The sequence below is a fragment of the Ammospiza caudacuta genome, chromosome 6 (genome assembly GCF_027887145.1).
Source record: "Ammospiza caudacuta isolate bAmmCau1 chromosome 6, bAmmCau1.pri, whole genome shotgun sequence".
Taxonomy (NCBI): domain Eukaryota; kingdom Metazoa; phylum Chordata; class Aves; order Passeriformes; family Passerellidae; genus Ammospiza; species Ammospiza caudacuta.
Genome location: NC_080598.1, coordinates 65,595,954 through 65,611,233, shown reverse-complemented (window position 1 = coordinate 65,611,233; position 15,280 = coordinate 65,595,954). Strand labels below are relative to the sequence as shown.

The 15,280-nt window shown below is 52.4% G+C and overlaps 1 protein-coding gene across 1 annotated transcript in view; it reads left to right on the top strand.

Annotated features, from left to right (window-relative positions):
• The first annotated feature begins 356 nt into the window (after window positions 1–356).
• The window catches only part of TOGARAM1 (TOG array regulator of axonemal microtubules 1), a 35,368-nt gene continuing 20,444 nt past the window's right edge, over window positions 357–15,280 (top strand). The window contains exons 1-7 of the mRNA XM_058807229.1: window positions 357–1,763; window positions 6,910–7,030; window positions 8,027–8,155; window positions 8,703–9,016; window positions 10,335–10,544; window positions 13,056–13,288; window positions 14,544–14,644. Of these exons, the coding sequence (XP_058663212.1) occupies window positions 372–1,763; window positions 6,910–7,030; window positions 8,027–8,155; window positions 8,703–9,016; window positions 10,335–10,544; window positions 13,056–13,288; window positions 14,544–14,644 (2,500 nt within the window). The 5' untranslated portion in view covers window positions 357–371. The remainder of the gene's footprint in view (window positions 1,764–6,909; window positions 7,031–8,026; window positions 8,156–8,702; window positions 9,017–10,334; window positions 10,545–13,055; window positions 13,289–14,543; window positions 14,645–15,280) is intronic.

Here is a 15,280-nt window from a genome sequence, read left to right as displayed (position 1 = left end):
ACTTCCGGCCGCCCCGCCCCGCGCGCCCCGCCAATCAACGGCCGCGCCGCCGCACACACCCACACCCGCCGGCCCCCGGGCGCTACCACAGAGCGCACCGCGCGGGGGGCACCCCGCGCTTTCGCTTCCCCGCCGGTTTTGCTTCACCCCATCCCCGCCGCTCGAGCGACGCTGCTCTCGGTTTCTCCGCTACCGCGTCCGCGCCCCGTCCCGCCCGCAGCGGCCTGAGGAGAAGTCGCGGAGGTACGCGTGTGCCCCCCCGCTCGCCGCGGCGTGGTCGGCCCCGCGCCGGCGCGGCACGCGGCGCCCCCTGGCGACGGCGGCGTTGCCGGGCGGGGCCTGAGGGCCGCCCATGGCCGCGGCCTCGGGCCATGGCGGAGCCGCCGCCGGGAGCCGCCGCTCCGCGGGGCCGCGGCCGGGCCTGGGAGCGCGGCGGCTCCGCACAGCACCGTGAGGACGGCACGGAGCCTCCCGGCCCCGCTCACAACGGTCCGGGCACGGAGCTCTCCGGCCCCGCTCACAACGGTTCGGACGCGGATCCCCCGGGCCCCGCTTTGAACGGTCCGGGCACGGATGCCCCCGGCCCCATTCACGACGGTTCGGACACGGAGCCCCCCGGTCCCGCTGAGGACGGGCCGGGCACGGAGCCCCCCGGCTATGCTCACAACGGTTCGGGCACGGAGCCCTCCGGCCCGCAGGAAGACACGGAGCCCCCCAGCCCCGCTGAGGACTGGCCGGGCACCGAGGACGCGGCCGCCCCGCTGGGGCCGGAGCTGCCGCTGGTGCCGCCGGAGCTCCGCGCGCGGCTGCTGGACCGGCGGGACTACCGGGGCCGCGCGCAGGCCGTGGAGCAGCTGCGGCGGGCGGTGGAGGGCTGCAGCCCGGCCGCGCTGGGCGCCGCTCCCGCCGCCGCGCTGCTGGGGCTGATCGCGCTGCTGGACGCGCTGCTGCACGACCCCAACTTCGCGGTGGCGCGGGGCGCGCTGGAGGTGACCCGGCTGCTGGCGCTGCGCCTCGGCCGCCGCGTCCCCGCCGTGCTGGCCCCGCTGGTGTGCGCGGCCGCCCGGGCGCTGGGGGACGCGCAGCCGGCCATGCGGCGGGACGGCGCCCGGCTGCTGCTGCGCCTGATGGCGGCGGCCGGGCCGCGGCCCGTGCTGCGGCTGCTGCTGCAGGAGCGGCTGCTGCGGCACCGCAGCGCCCGGCTCCGCGAGGAGCTGCTCCATACGTGCATCGCCGCGCTGCTCGCCTTCCCCGCCGCCGAGCTGGACCTGCCCCAGCTGGCGGCCGCGCTGGCGCCGGCGCTGCTGGACGCCAAGCGCAGGGTCCGGCACGCCGCCATGGAGGCGATGGCCGCGCTGGCCTCGGCGCTGGGCCCCGGCAACGCGGGCGCGCTGCTCCGCGCCCTGGACGCCCTGGAGCTGCGGGCCGGCGGCGCGGGGGCGGCGCTGGCCGTGCGGGCCCGGCTGGCCCGGAACGCGCCGCCCCGGCTGGGCCAGCAGGGACTCGTGGAGTACGGAGTGCCCCTGCCCTGCTCCGGCCGCTGCCGCGGGCCCTGCCCGCCGCCCGGCCCCGACACCGAGTGGCTGCTGATGGGCAGCCGGAGCCGCAGCGCGCACGGGCACTGTGCCCAGCGGGGAACGAGCCCCAGGAGGGTCCTGAGCGCCGGCAGAGGCAAAAACAAGCTGCCCTGGGAGAGCGAGCCGGCTGCGGACGGGGAAGGTGGCTCGGGGGTGAGGATGCCCGTCGCGAAGGGCGTGGAGCAGGTATGGAGCTGCCCGGGGGCCTTTATACTTAAAGCGTTTCCAAAGGGAGGATGAAGAGTTGTCGGGGGCTTGTTAAGTGAGAGGTGTTTGGGAGGTATGGCTGCTGTTTCATGAATCTCTACACTCAGATCGCTCTGGGAAGGCAAATTTGGAAATTTGGGAATTATGTCAGATTCAACCAGGCAATTTACCAGACTACTTACAAAGAAATACATTAATCTTTTTTTGAGACATGAGACACTCCTTATGTCTGACAGTAATGACATGACTGACGTGTCAACAGTGACAGGTGAACTGCTGGGAATGAGCACAAAACTGGGGAAAACAGCCTTTATTTGTTTGTTTGTGTTTGAAGGTGTGGTACTGACTGCAGAGGGTTTCCTGTTTGGGGGAAAACAGAGCAACTCCTTCAGCTCAGGCTCTGAAGGCAGAGCTGCGGGATGGGGCTGAGCCAGGGCTCTTTGGGATAAACCCGGTGGCTGCCAAGTGCCTGTGTGGCTCTTGCTCCTTGGGCTGATCCGAGCAGGAAAAATGTAGGTCAGGCTGGAATAAGGATTCTGGCTGGGTTTGGTGTAATCACCTGCTGACCACGTCGGCAGCTGGAAAGGGGAGGAACCTCTGGAAAATTGTCCAGGTTCTTTCTCCTTTGCCAGTGGTTCTGTGTTTTGGATCTCACACATGGGGGTGTTTTTTCCGTTGTGTTTTGGGGTTTTTTTTTAAGTGGACACGTTTGATTGATCAGAACTCAATGTCCTGTGGGGGAGCTGAAGCAAACAGAGCTCCTGAGGCAATGAGAGGCTGTGCAGAGCAGATTGCTCAGTGCCACATTTACGCACTCAGATTTTCGTTCCCAGTTGCTTGGTAACTTGTTACTGGGCTGGATGAGGTCATGGACAGTGGGTGCTCCTCTGCAGCCTGGCTGTGGGGCAGGCCCTTAACCAAATAAACCCAGGTCGTGTTTCTGTGCTGTCAGACCTTGAGGTTCATGCCTAGACTTGAATGCTCCTCTCTTCCCTTGGTGCCTGTGTTACCTCTCCTGAGGCTCCTAAAGGCATCTGTGCCTTCCTGAGCTGCTGAATCAGTTCCCTTGGGATAGCTGCAAGGGGTTGGGACAACAAGATGTGTAGGAAACACCTCTGCAGCAAGAAGGGTTTCCTTTCTGGACAGTTTTTCAGTATTAACTAATACAGCTTGTAAAAAAAGCAACAAAAAACAGTGCCAGTATTCTCCTGGGAGGTTGGGCCAGGCCCTGCTGGTTTTCTGCAGCTGTGAGCAAAAAGCAAGTTAATCCAGGCAACAACACCTGGCTGGGGCTTGGAAAGGAGGAACATTCCCTGCCTGGACAGCCCCTCTGCAAGGCAGTCAGGGAGGGGCTCTGGGAATGGTCCTTTTCTGAGAGGAATGAGCCCTTTGTACATGTGGTTGTGTTTATCTCTAACGTGGGAGGAGTTTCCAGCCCTGCAGAGGGAGAGAAAGCCAGGAGCTTGTGGGCTCTGTGTGGTTGGTGTGTAAAGTGCCTTTGGAGGTGGGGAAAATCACCAATTCCTTGAATGGTTTGGTTAAAAGGACCTTAAATCCCACCCAGTGCCACCCCTGCCATGGCAGGGACACCTCCCACTGTCCCAGGGTGCCCCAGTGCCCAGCCTGGCCTTGGGCACTGCCAGGGATCCAGGGGCAGCCACAGCTGCTCTGGCAATCCCAGCCCAGCCAGGAATTCCCAGTTCCCAATCTCCCACCCATCCCTGCCCTCTGGGAACCTGACTGGGCACAGGATGAATTGGAGTCCTGCTGGCCAGACCCCAGTTCCTGTAAAGGAAACTTAAAACAGCAGGGTGCTTTAATAGTGGAGTAATTACCTAATTGCTGTAGTTGATGCCTTTGCTGCTCCTTCTTCACATCCTGATCCTTTGTGCCATCACATCTGACTGAAGCTCTCTGGGGCAGGGACACTGTCCAGTGGTGCTGGTGACCCGAGGGGGCAGCTGGGGCTGGGCCAGGGGAGGTTTAGGTTGGATATTAGGAAAAGCTTCTTCTCCAGAGGGTGCTGGCACTGCCCAGGCTGCCCAGGGAATGGGCACAGCCCGAGGCTGCCAGAGCTCCAGGGGGGTTTGGGCAGCGCTGCCAGGGATGCCCAGGCTGGGGTTGCTGGGGGTCTGGGCAGGGACAGGGGGTTGGGATGATGATCTTGGGGGTCCCTCCAGCTCAGGACATTCCATGGATCTGTCTTGGCTGCAGGAAGGTGGATTGTGTTTTCAGTCTGGGAATGCAAACCTGGCTGTGTTCCCTGGGCCGAGGACATTCCAGGAGCTGTGTGTCCAGCTCCTGTCCCTGGGCCATCCAGGAATCTGCATCTGCCCTTAGCTCCCTCAGTAAGGAAAATGCATTTATCATGCATAAATCTCAGGCAGTCAGCTGCTTTCTGGACATGTCAAATATTAATTATTAATTCAGACATTCCTTTGAAATGAATTTGCTTAAAAATTAACTTTTGGAGTCATTCTGTGGCTGAAGGGATGCATAGAAGTAGCTTAATGTTTAAAGCTGTTTCCCTGCCAGTGTTTTTAGGGTCATGTTACAGGTGGTTGTCCAAGGCTGTGTCTAGACTTTCCTTATCAGATAAGGTGTGAGTAAAACATGTGTAAGTTAATGTGTACTGAAAATAAAAGGCAGATAAGGGACATGGACTCCTGGGTTTGTGTGGCAGCCTCTGCAGAGCTGTGGGCTCCCCATCCCTGGAGCTGCTCAGGGGTTCAGGGGCAGGTGGGAATAAGGAATATTGCAGGTGAGAGTTTCCCCTGGCACACACAGACCCTGCAGGCCCTTCCCTGCTGCTGAAGGTACCGTGGGTGCCCAGAGGGTCCTTTTGGGGGAAACAGGAGCATTTGAACATTTCATTGGACATGTAAGGCCTTCCACAAAGTTCATGTGAACTGTGGGATCCCCCTCACTCTGTGTGGAAATTTTCTCATTTCCATATTGATCTGATAACTGGAGAAATTGATAGCTGGGCTTTGTGGGGTGATCAAATGACCTGGGAAATCCTATTTGTGGAAAAACATTTCTAAGGGTCAGAGGGACACAGAGGGTGAGCAATGTGTGGGATGCAGGTGTCCCTTCCTTGGGTGTCCCTCTGGGATCTGAGCCCTGCTGTTTCTGGAGCTGGGGGAGGATTTTGGGGAGGCGTTGTTCTGTCTTTGTGTGGTGTTGGTCTCTTTGTGGGAGAACGTTGTGATGCTGCTGGTGTTGGATTAGGGGCACCTTTGGTGTCCCCAGTGGCACAGCTCCACAGGGAGGGGATGCAGGGAGGGAATGTTTGCTGTGATCCCAGCTTGGACACTGGGCTTGGAGCAGCCTGGGGCAGTGGAAGGTGTGGGATGGGATCCATGGGATGGGATGGGATCCATGGGATGGGATGGGATGGGATCCATGGGATAGAATCCATGGGATGGGATGGGATGGGATGGGGTCCATGGGATCCATGGCATGGGATGGGATCGATGGGATCCATGGGATGGGATCCATGGGATAGAATCCATGGGATGGGATGGGATGGGGTCCATGGGATCCATGGCATGGGATGGGATCGATGGGATCCATGGGATAGAATCCATGGGATGGGATGGGATGGGATGGGATCCATGGGATAGAATCCATGGGATGGGATCTATGGGATGGGATGGGATGGGATGGGATGGGATGGGATGGGATCCATGGGATGGGATCCATGGGATGAGATGGGATCCATGGGATGAGATGGGATCCATGAGATGGGATGGGATGGGATCCATGGGATAGAATCCATGGCATAGGATGGGATGGGGTCCATGGGATCCATGGCATGGGATGGGATCTATGGGATGGGATGTGATGGGATGAGATCTATGGGATGGAATGGGATGGGATCCATGGGATGGGATGGGATTTAAGGTCCCTTTCCACCCAAACCATTCCAGGATTCCATCATGGGTCACTCTTAAGGGCTGTGCTTTGATAAGCAAGTTACCAATTCCTGTGGTGGATGGATTCAGGTGTTTTCCAGCATGTGTGGAATTTAAAGCAATCTGAACCCTTTAGAGGAATCCCTTTTCTAGGATCTGTTATCCCAGGGAAACATCTGTCAGCTTTGGGATTGCTGTATTTCCCGCCTCCAAGGCTGTTCAGTGAATTTGCAATGCTGTAATTATAATTTGGGTACAAAGAAGCAGAGTTTTCTCTCCTGGAGCTGGGCTGGGAGCAGCTGAGCAAAGCTGTGTAGTCATGGCAGTGTTGGAATTTACTCCTTCTGCATATGTTGCTTTATCTGTATGGGAGAATGGGATGGAAGTTTGTCCTGTACCAGCTCCTGAGCAGGAAATTCCCCCTCTCCCAGCTGAAACCAGGCTGAGGTGGTTTGCACAAGGAATATTTCACTATGGGCTGAAGGATCTGTGGATGGAATAGTGTTTGGTGATTGCAGGAGTGGGAATGCCAAGGTCTCACATCTTTTATCCCAAATAACCTGGAATAAACCACTTCAGCATTTTCCTGCTTCTTGTCCTCCTGTATCTCTCAGAAGGAAGAGCGGCCTGGGAATGACCTAAATCACTGATTTTACTGATTAAATCAAAAATTTATTTAAAGCATGACCTTTTCTTTGTTAAATATTGGTGTTATTGAGATTTTCCCCCTACCTATAGCCCATCCTCAGTAACAGCTGCTGGTGTTGGCAGGCACAGTTTTAGACTGGAGTGTATGTTTGGCAAGAATCTGGAGTGTGTGGGATGGGATCCATGGGATGGGATCCATGTTCAGTTCTGGGATTTTGGGGTTCTCTTGTCTATTTAAACACTTCCCCATCTAAAGCACATAGTTCAAATGGTCAGTGTTTAATTTTTAAAATAGTTCAGTTCTCTACCAGTTGGGTTTTTATTCCCCTTTCAGTGTGAGTAGTTTTAACCTGTATTTTAGTAAGACCTGCAAACCAGCTAAAACTCTTTCTAATGCTTAAAATACTCAGATATTGGGTAGGTGGGAAAGTGAAGCTTGTGTGGGAATGTTTGTAGCTGTGCTGTTTGCCCAGAGCAGGGCTGTGCTTTCACTTCCCACACAGTTTATTTTGCTTTCCCCGCAGTTGGCTGCAGCCAGTGATCTCCTGCAGCCCCCGAAGGCCCAGCCCTCCCAGGGGATCCCAGGCAGTGCTGAGCTGCTCTTCAGCAGGAGCAGAACCTGCAGGACTTCCCTCCAGCCCAGTGTGGAGCTGGTCCCTGAGCACCCTGCCCTTGCTGCTGGTGAGTGGGGGCACAGGGATGGGCTGCAGCTGCCAAGGCAGGACAGATTTCATGTGGGAAATGAATTTGTAGAGAAAAAACCCATCACAGTATGGGGAGAGATGTGTTGTCCCAGTGGGGAGGGAAGGTAGAGGTGGATTTTTGGTGGAAACTACAACTCCTGCCACTCTGAAGTTATCTTAGAAAACCCATTTAGATAGTCAATGGCCTCTTGAACAGAAAAATTTGAATGCTCTCAAAAAATTGTAAGTGAGCAATTACAAAAATTAGAAAGTGAGCAATTACAAAAATTAGAAAGTGAACAATTACAAAAATTAGTAAGTGAACAACTACAAAAATTAGTAAGTGAACAACTACAAGAAGGCCGCATTAAACCTACAAAGACTCCCTAGAATTGCCCAGTTTTTGTCATTCACAAGGAGGCCTCTGATTCCTAGAGATTGCTGCATGACCTAGACAGCATCACTGAGATCACAGAGGACATGGGGCCTGTGCAGCCAGGACTTGCTTCTCTCTGAGTGATTCCAAGGGCCTGGCCTCTTGTTGCCTTGCACATTTCAGTGGCCAGAAGGATCTGGAAAGCCTGGGCAAGACCAGACCTGAGGGATTGTGTCCCCATGGCCCTGGGCCCTGTCCTTGTCCCCTCTGGGGAGTGCCGCCCTTGCCAAGTTTGCTGCCTTGGGTTTTGAGGTGTTTGCTGCCCTTCTTTGTCACACACTCAAAGAGGGCATTGTTCAGGGGTTCCTTTGCCCCCCTGCAGCTCCCAGCTGGAGCAGAGCCCTGGAAGAGCAGCCAGTCCTTTTCCCTTTTCCCTTTTCCCTCTGAGCTGCCTTTGGAGGTTGCTTAGAGACTCTGGAATGAAGTGCTTGGAGTACGAGTTTCCCACTCCGAGCTACACAGAGTCTGCACATTCAGAGCCTGTGAAATATTATTGGATATTCTCAGTTGGACAGCATGTGTGAACACTGATTTGGTTTTTGTGTTCTCTCTTGGAAGGTGCTCTGGGCTCTCATCAGCCCCAGGTTTCAGGGAAGTGTGGGACACTTGGATACTGCCGTGCGAGGAGTGGCAGTGTGGGCTCTGGTTTGCAGTTTCTGGGGCTCAATAACTGTCAGCAGGACAAAGGTAGGTGGCTTCTGCCAGGCATGTCATTTTGGAGTTGTCCCTTTGTCCCTGTGCTTCCCCAAGAAATGGGAAATGCTACTGGAAGCTTGTTCAGGCCCTGTCCCAATGGCTCCTCCTTCCTGTGTGAGTTAATGAGTGGTTGTTAATTCACAGCCCCCCTTTGATCTCTGACTGTGTCAGGGTGTTAGGGAAAAGGGAGGGTCACAGCAGTGTTTGATCTGCTTGCATCACTCTGCTTTGTAAATACAGTTCTACAAAACCTGCCTGAGAAATCATTTTAAGGCTTAAACTCACCTTTGGAGGGGAATGCAATTTGCAGAATGAAGTTGGTTGGTTTGTCTGCTTGTTTGGGCAAAACCTTCAGGCTCTGGCTGCCTAGTGGTGCATTATTTAATTGGAAATTGTTCTTATGATAGATGATTTCATTGGAAATCATTTTATGGTGCATTATTTCACTGGAAATCATTCTTATGGTGTATTATTTCATGATAAATTCTTACTACAAGACCCAATTTCCACAAGCACTGTTCTCTTTTCCTTTGTTCAGTTTGTTCCAGCCTCAGTTTTGCCAGCAAGACCCAGAGAAGTTTTTGCATTCAGGCAGAGCCCACCGTGTCCTTCCAGGGTCCCAGTGCCAGCCAGGGCACCTTCATCCTGCCCTCCTTCCCCCTGGCATCACCCAGGAACAGCCCCAAGCACCTCTCTGCTCCTGCTGCCCTGGCAGGGAGGTGCCAGGAGGACCCCAGGAGCCTCTCCAGCTCCTGGCCTCTCAAAAGCTTCCAGGGGCTGCCCAAGCCTGGTGGCCAGAAGCAGCTGCTCAGCCAAAAGCCAGGAGACAGCACAGGTGGGAATGGTCTCAATGTGATAAAAAGGGGTTTAGGGCTTGTATTTTGAGGGATTTTCAGTGGTCAGGAAATCCACAGTGGCAGTGAGAGGGAATTGGGCAGTGCCTCAGGGGCAGTTAGGAATGGGAGGGATTTATTGATTTATTTACTTATTTACTGATGGCTTCACTGCTCACATCCCTGCAGGCTTCTCTTCAAAAGTGGAGCCTTTGGATTTGTCATAAAGCCAAATATCTACAGCTCTGCTTTTTGTAGTGTCTCAGGGCAGGGTCTGTCTTCCAACTCAAATAAACCCAAAATGGAGCACTTTAGGGAAAGTCAGCACATAAATACCTGGGACTGTTCAAACCCTGATTAATCCATGTGCAACAAAAGGGTTACTCAGTGCTTTTTGCCTTTTTGTCTCTTCAGTTGAGTCATGGAATCCCAGAATGGTATGGGTTGGAAGAGACCTTAAAACTCATCCAGTTCCAACCCCCTGGGTAAAATGTCTTTATTCTCTGTTTAGCTTAAACTGCTTCCTAATCACTCAAGAGGTTTCTGAAACAAACAATTCCCACACAAAATTTTGCACTGATTAAAGAAATCTGTTTGAAATTTCATCTTCACTGAGACCCATATTTTTGTGCATATGTAGAAAACTTCCAACTGAATGCTTTGGGGATTTCCTGCCCCTGGAATGGGACTCTGCCTTGTAGATGTATTTATCACTTACTTTACTATTGTATTTATTATTTGTTATTGTATTTATCACTTACCATATGCATTTTTTCACTTACCATATGCAGTTTTCCATATGCATTTTGATTTTCTTCTGGTTCTTTGGAAAAAGAACCTTTTGTTGTTACAGCACCTTCCATGGAAGTTTGGGGATGAGTGTTTTTCTCTTAATGAAGAAAGTTATTTACTTTTTAAAGGGAAATGCTGCTATGTGTTTTATATAGGATTGCCTTGCTTAATAGCCTGATTTTTCTATGTGAATTATGTTAAAGGGACTCAGGGCACGTGCATGGACTTTGGTGATCCTTGTGTGTCCCTTGGTGTGCACATGCATGGAACACTCATTTCTATTTTCCTGAAGGAAGGAGACACTAAAAGCGGAATAAACTGATACCTGAGCCTGCACGAGTGTGCATTTAACACTCATTCCATGGCAGGAGGAGTTTTATAGACACAGCAGTGAGAGGTGAGGTTTGTCCTGGCGCCATCCCTGACAGTTCCTCTGTATTCCAGGGGACAGCCAGCTGGAGAAGCATTGCCTGCAGCTGGAGAAGCATTGCCTGCAGCTGGAGAAGCATTGCCTGCAGCTGGAGAAGCCCCCCCTGCAGCTGGAGAAGCCCCCCCTGCAGCTGGAGAAGCATTCCCTGCAGCTGGAGAAGCCCCCCCTGCAGCTGAGGAGCGCCCTGGGCAGAGGGCAGGCACTGAGGGGTGCCCGGCCCATGCCCCCCATCCCACGGGAGCGCCCTGGCAGCAGGGAGGGCACGGAGCTGGCAGCAGGGCTGGCAGAGCTGCACCTGCAGCCTGAGCAGGTGGACCAGGAGGAGGTGGGTGAAATGGGATAAATGGGTTTTTAGCTGTGCTCCACATCCCTGCAGCGGCCTGGGGTGGTGGAGGGTGTCACCACCTGTGGGACAAGGTGAGCTTCAAGGTTCCTTCCATCCCAAACCACTCTGGGGTTCTGTGACTTGCTGGCTTTTCTGTCTGTGCCTTCCTTTTCTGTCTGTACCTTCCATCCTCTGCTTCCCACTGAAAGGACCCCGAGGTGTTAAACAGAGGGGGAATTTCTAACGTGAAAAATAGTCAGCAAACAGAGGGGAGAGTGCTGCAGCATTAAACTCCAATAATTACAGATTTTCCTGCTTGTTTCAGTAGGATCTCTGCTTGCTGGGCACTGATTGCATGATTTAGAGGAGGTTTAGATGGGAGATTGGGAAGGAATTCCTGCCTGGGAGGGTCTGGGATGAGTTCCCAGAGCAGCTGTGGCTGCCCCTGGATCCCTGGCAGTGCCCAAGGCCAGGCTGGAGCAGCCTGGGACAGTGGGAGGTGTGCCTGCCGTGGCAGGGGTGAATGGGATGATCCTTAAGGTCCTTTCCAAGCTGTTCCATGGTTCTGTTTTTAGGATATGCAGATTTGCTGGGAGAAGCCTGAGCTCCCACTGTGTGCTGGCAGCCCTCAAACCCCTCCTTTATCCCACTGAAGAGCACAGAGCAGTTGCTGTGTTCCAGCAGGAATCTGTCCCTGTGCTCTGGAGAGGGGAGCTGGGGTGCAGCACTGCTGTGAGGCTGTTTGCTCACAGGATAATTGTTTTTGGGAAATAAAACAGGCAGCACTGCCAGAACCAGAGGGCACAGCCTTCAGCTTCACCCAGGGAAATAGAGGTTGGATTTTAGCAAGAAGTTCCTTATGGAAAAAGTGATAAAGTTCTGGAATGGCTGCCCAGGGAGGTGGTTCTAAACCATCTCTGGATGTATTTAAAAGCAGCTTGGATGTGGCACTGGGTGCCAGGGTTCAGTTGAGGTGTTAGGATTGGGTTGGTCTGAAGGATCTTGTAGGTCTCTTCCATCCCAGTGATGCTGTGTGAACCCAGGAGAGGGATCATTGTAATCCCCTAAAAACCCATTAAAATCCCCCCAAAAAGTGTGTATGCTGATCACACTGCGCAGCAGGGCCTTGAGCACCCCATGGACTGGGCTGAACCCTCAGAAAAATACTTTATACAGCTGAAAAAAACCTTTTCCCTCTGCACTGAGTACCCCCTGTGATTTTTCCCCCTGTGCAGATGCAGAATTCCCTGCAGTCATTTTTATTTAGCTGAAAACCCTTTATCCCTGTGCAGTGAGTGTCCCTGTGATTTCCCCCCGTGCAGATGCAGAATTCCCTGGGATCATTTTCATTTAGCTGAAAACCCTTTTCCCTGTGCAGTGAGTGTCCCTGTGATTCCCCCTGTGCAGATGCAGAATTCCCTGGGATCATTTTTATTTAGCTGAAAACCCTTTATCCCTGTGCAGTGAGTGTCCCTGTGATTCCCCCTGTGCAGATGCAGAATTAATTGAGGTCATTTTTATTTAGCTGAAAACCCTTTATCCCTGTGCAGTGAGTGTCCCCTGTGATTTCCCCCTGTGCAGATGCAGAATTCCCTGGGATCATTTTCATTTAGCTGAAAACCCTTTATCCCTGTGCAGTGAGTGTCCCTGTGATTTCCCCCTGTGCAGTGAGTGTCCCCTGTGATTTATCCCTGTGCAGTGAGTGTCCCTGTGATTTATCCCTGTGCAGTGAGTGTCCCTGTGATTTCCCCCTGTGCAGTGAGTGTCCCCTGTGATTTATCCCTGTGCAGTGAGTGTCCCCTGTGATTTATCCCTGTGCAGTGAGTGTCCCCTGTGATTTATCCCTGTGCAGTGAGTGTCCCCTGTGATTTATCCCTGTGCAGTGAGTGTCCCCTGTGATTCCCCCTGTGCAGATGCAGAATTCCCTGGGATCATTTTCATTTAGCTGAAAACCCTTTTCCCTGTGCAGTGATTTCCCCTGTGATTCCCCCGTGCAGATGCAGAATTCCCTGGGATCATTTTTATTTAGCTGAAAACCCTTTATCCCTGTGCAGTGAGTGTCCCTGTGATTTCCCCCTGTGCAGTGAGTGTCCCCTGTGATTTCCCCCTGTGCAGTGAGTGTCCCCTGTGATTTATCCCTGTGCAGTGAGTGTCCCTGTGATTCCCCCCGTGCAGATGCAGAATTCCCTGGGATCATTTTCATTTAGCTGAAAACCCTTTTCCCTGTGCAGTGAGTGTCCCTGTGATTCCCCCGTGCAGATGCAGAATTCCCTGGGATCATTTTCATTTAGCTGAAAACCCTTTTCCCTGTGCAGTGATTTCCCCTGTGATTCCCCCGTGCAGATGCAGAATTCCCTGGGATCATTTTCATTTAGCTGAAAACCCTTTTCCCTGTGCAGTGATTTCCCCTGTGATTCCCCCGTGCAGATGCAGAATTCCCTGGGATCATTTTCATTTAGCTGAAAACCCTTTTCCCTGTGCAGTGATTTCCCCTGTGATTCCCCCGTGCAGATGCAGAATTCCCTGCGCTCCCTGCGGAGCAGCGCGGCCAGGAAGAGAGCCAAGCTGAGCAGCAGCCTGGCCGAGCTGGAGAGCCCCGACTCGGCGGTGAAACTGGAATTTCCCGGGGACTGCCCCTCGCTGGGCTCCTCCCCCGGCACCACCTCCACCGGCGAGAGTGGAATTTCCAGCCAGGAGTCCCTGGGCTCCCCCGCGGCCACGCTGGCCCCCAGGAGGAGAGTGATGTGAGTGTCACTTGGTGTCACCTCAGCCTGGGAACCCCACACAGCCTTGGTGAAATCATGATATTAACTGCTACATGTTCTATATAGCGCTGCCTTGCTTAATAGCCTGGTTTTTCTGTGTGGATTATGTTCCCCTCTGATTTTTCTATATGAATTATGTTCCTCTCTTAATGACATTATTCTATTTTTTTCTGGCTTCCAACGTGAAGCTGCATTAGGCCAGGGCAGGGGGCAGTGCCAGGGGCAGTAAATATTGGATTAAAGACATTCCCTGGCACTGCAGGGACATGGCCAGTGCTGAACAGGGGAGTGAGAAGGACAAGAGGAAGGGTGAGGTTGGGTTATTACAGGCTGGAAATTGAATTGGCTTTGTTGAGAAGAGGAAAACAATGCAGATGTTTCTTATTGTGGATCAAGAGCTGGTTCCATTTATTCCTGAGAGATAATTGTGAATTTAAAATGCCTTCCCAGAGCTCTTCTAAATAGAAATTGGGTGGTGACAAATGCTGCTCTGATTGTAAAGGGAATAACCCAGCAGTATAAACTATTGTTTAATGGAATTAAAGGAGTTTTGAGGAATTTTGCAAATATTCCAGTCCAAAAATCTCCTCCTCTGCTCTCAGAGTCCATGATGAAGCTGTTTGTAGCTCTGCTCTGAAGATATTTTTGTGTGTACTGAAAGCATCTTTTATAGACTCCCAGAGTGGTTTGGGTTGGAAGGGACTTGAAAAATCCCCTAATTCCAGCCCTACATGAGCAGGGAACCTCCCATGTCACTGACACTGAGCTGCATTCACAACAGAAAGCAAAATGGGAACATAAAAAGCAAATAGGCAGAAGGAGCCTGCAGTGATTCACAAACAGAAGGATTTCAGTTGTGCAGCCCAGAGCTAATTTATATTCACATCCCTTCCCCATGTGCATTAGTGCTGAGTCACATTTGTAAAAATAACCTTTAAAATGCCTCATTGGAAGCAGCATCCTCAATCCCCAAGGCAAAGAATTCCTTTCCTTATGGGTGAATGCTAAATGTAGTCCTGGTGTAAGGTTTCCTCACAAGGGTTTTCTTTAGGGTGTTCTTCATAATGGACCTGCTCATCAAATAATTGCACTGAATTCTGTTCCTGCTCAGGGTTAACATTTTGAGAATACTGGGAATAGTTTTGCCATGGAGAAACTGAAATCTGTTGTTGTTTATGGCTGGGCTTTGACCATTGTGCAGAATTGCAGCTATAAAATGTGTTTGTCTGCACAGGTCAGACACTTTCCCGGCACTTGGCAGCAAATCCCATCCTGCAGAAGCATCTCCAGCCAGGCCCAGAGAGCCAGAGGGGGCAGAGCAGCCCCCCAACACAGGTATGTTCCTGTCAGTGCCCACCTGAGGGACACAGTGCCCCTGGGCTGGGCACTGAGCCCACATCCCTCTAACAAAGGGAATTTCCACTGCTCTGGGCCAAACTGGGATTTCAGGGGGCTCAGGTGAGGAGTGCAGTTCATTCCTGTGGGAATTGAGGTGAGGTGCTCCTGGTGTGCTTCACCCTCCCAGGGTTTCACTGCAGGTCCCTGAACTCTGGGGGGTTATTGGTGTTCAGGAACACACAATCACAGAGTGATTCTGTACTTTTCTTGCTTTTATTGGAGAGCTCTGGGTGTCAGGGGTGCAGACCCAAAGCTGACTCTGACATGGGCTCAGGATGAACACGTTTTTATACTCTTATTGTTTATAACTACATATTAATTATTAAACTTACATTGTTCTATTATATACATTGATTTCATCCAAGCATGGATTTTGTAATTTCCATCAAACCCCCAAACATCATTTCTCATTATTCTTGTTACAATTAAACAATAATTACATCCAATTACCAAACAATCATCACATTTAACAACCATACCATTTATCATAGTCATTAAATGATTACCCAGGTGCAATTTCACATGATCCAGTAAAGCCTAACATTTTCCCAGGAACAACCAGGCCCAGCCTTT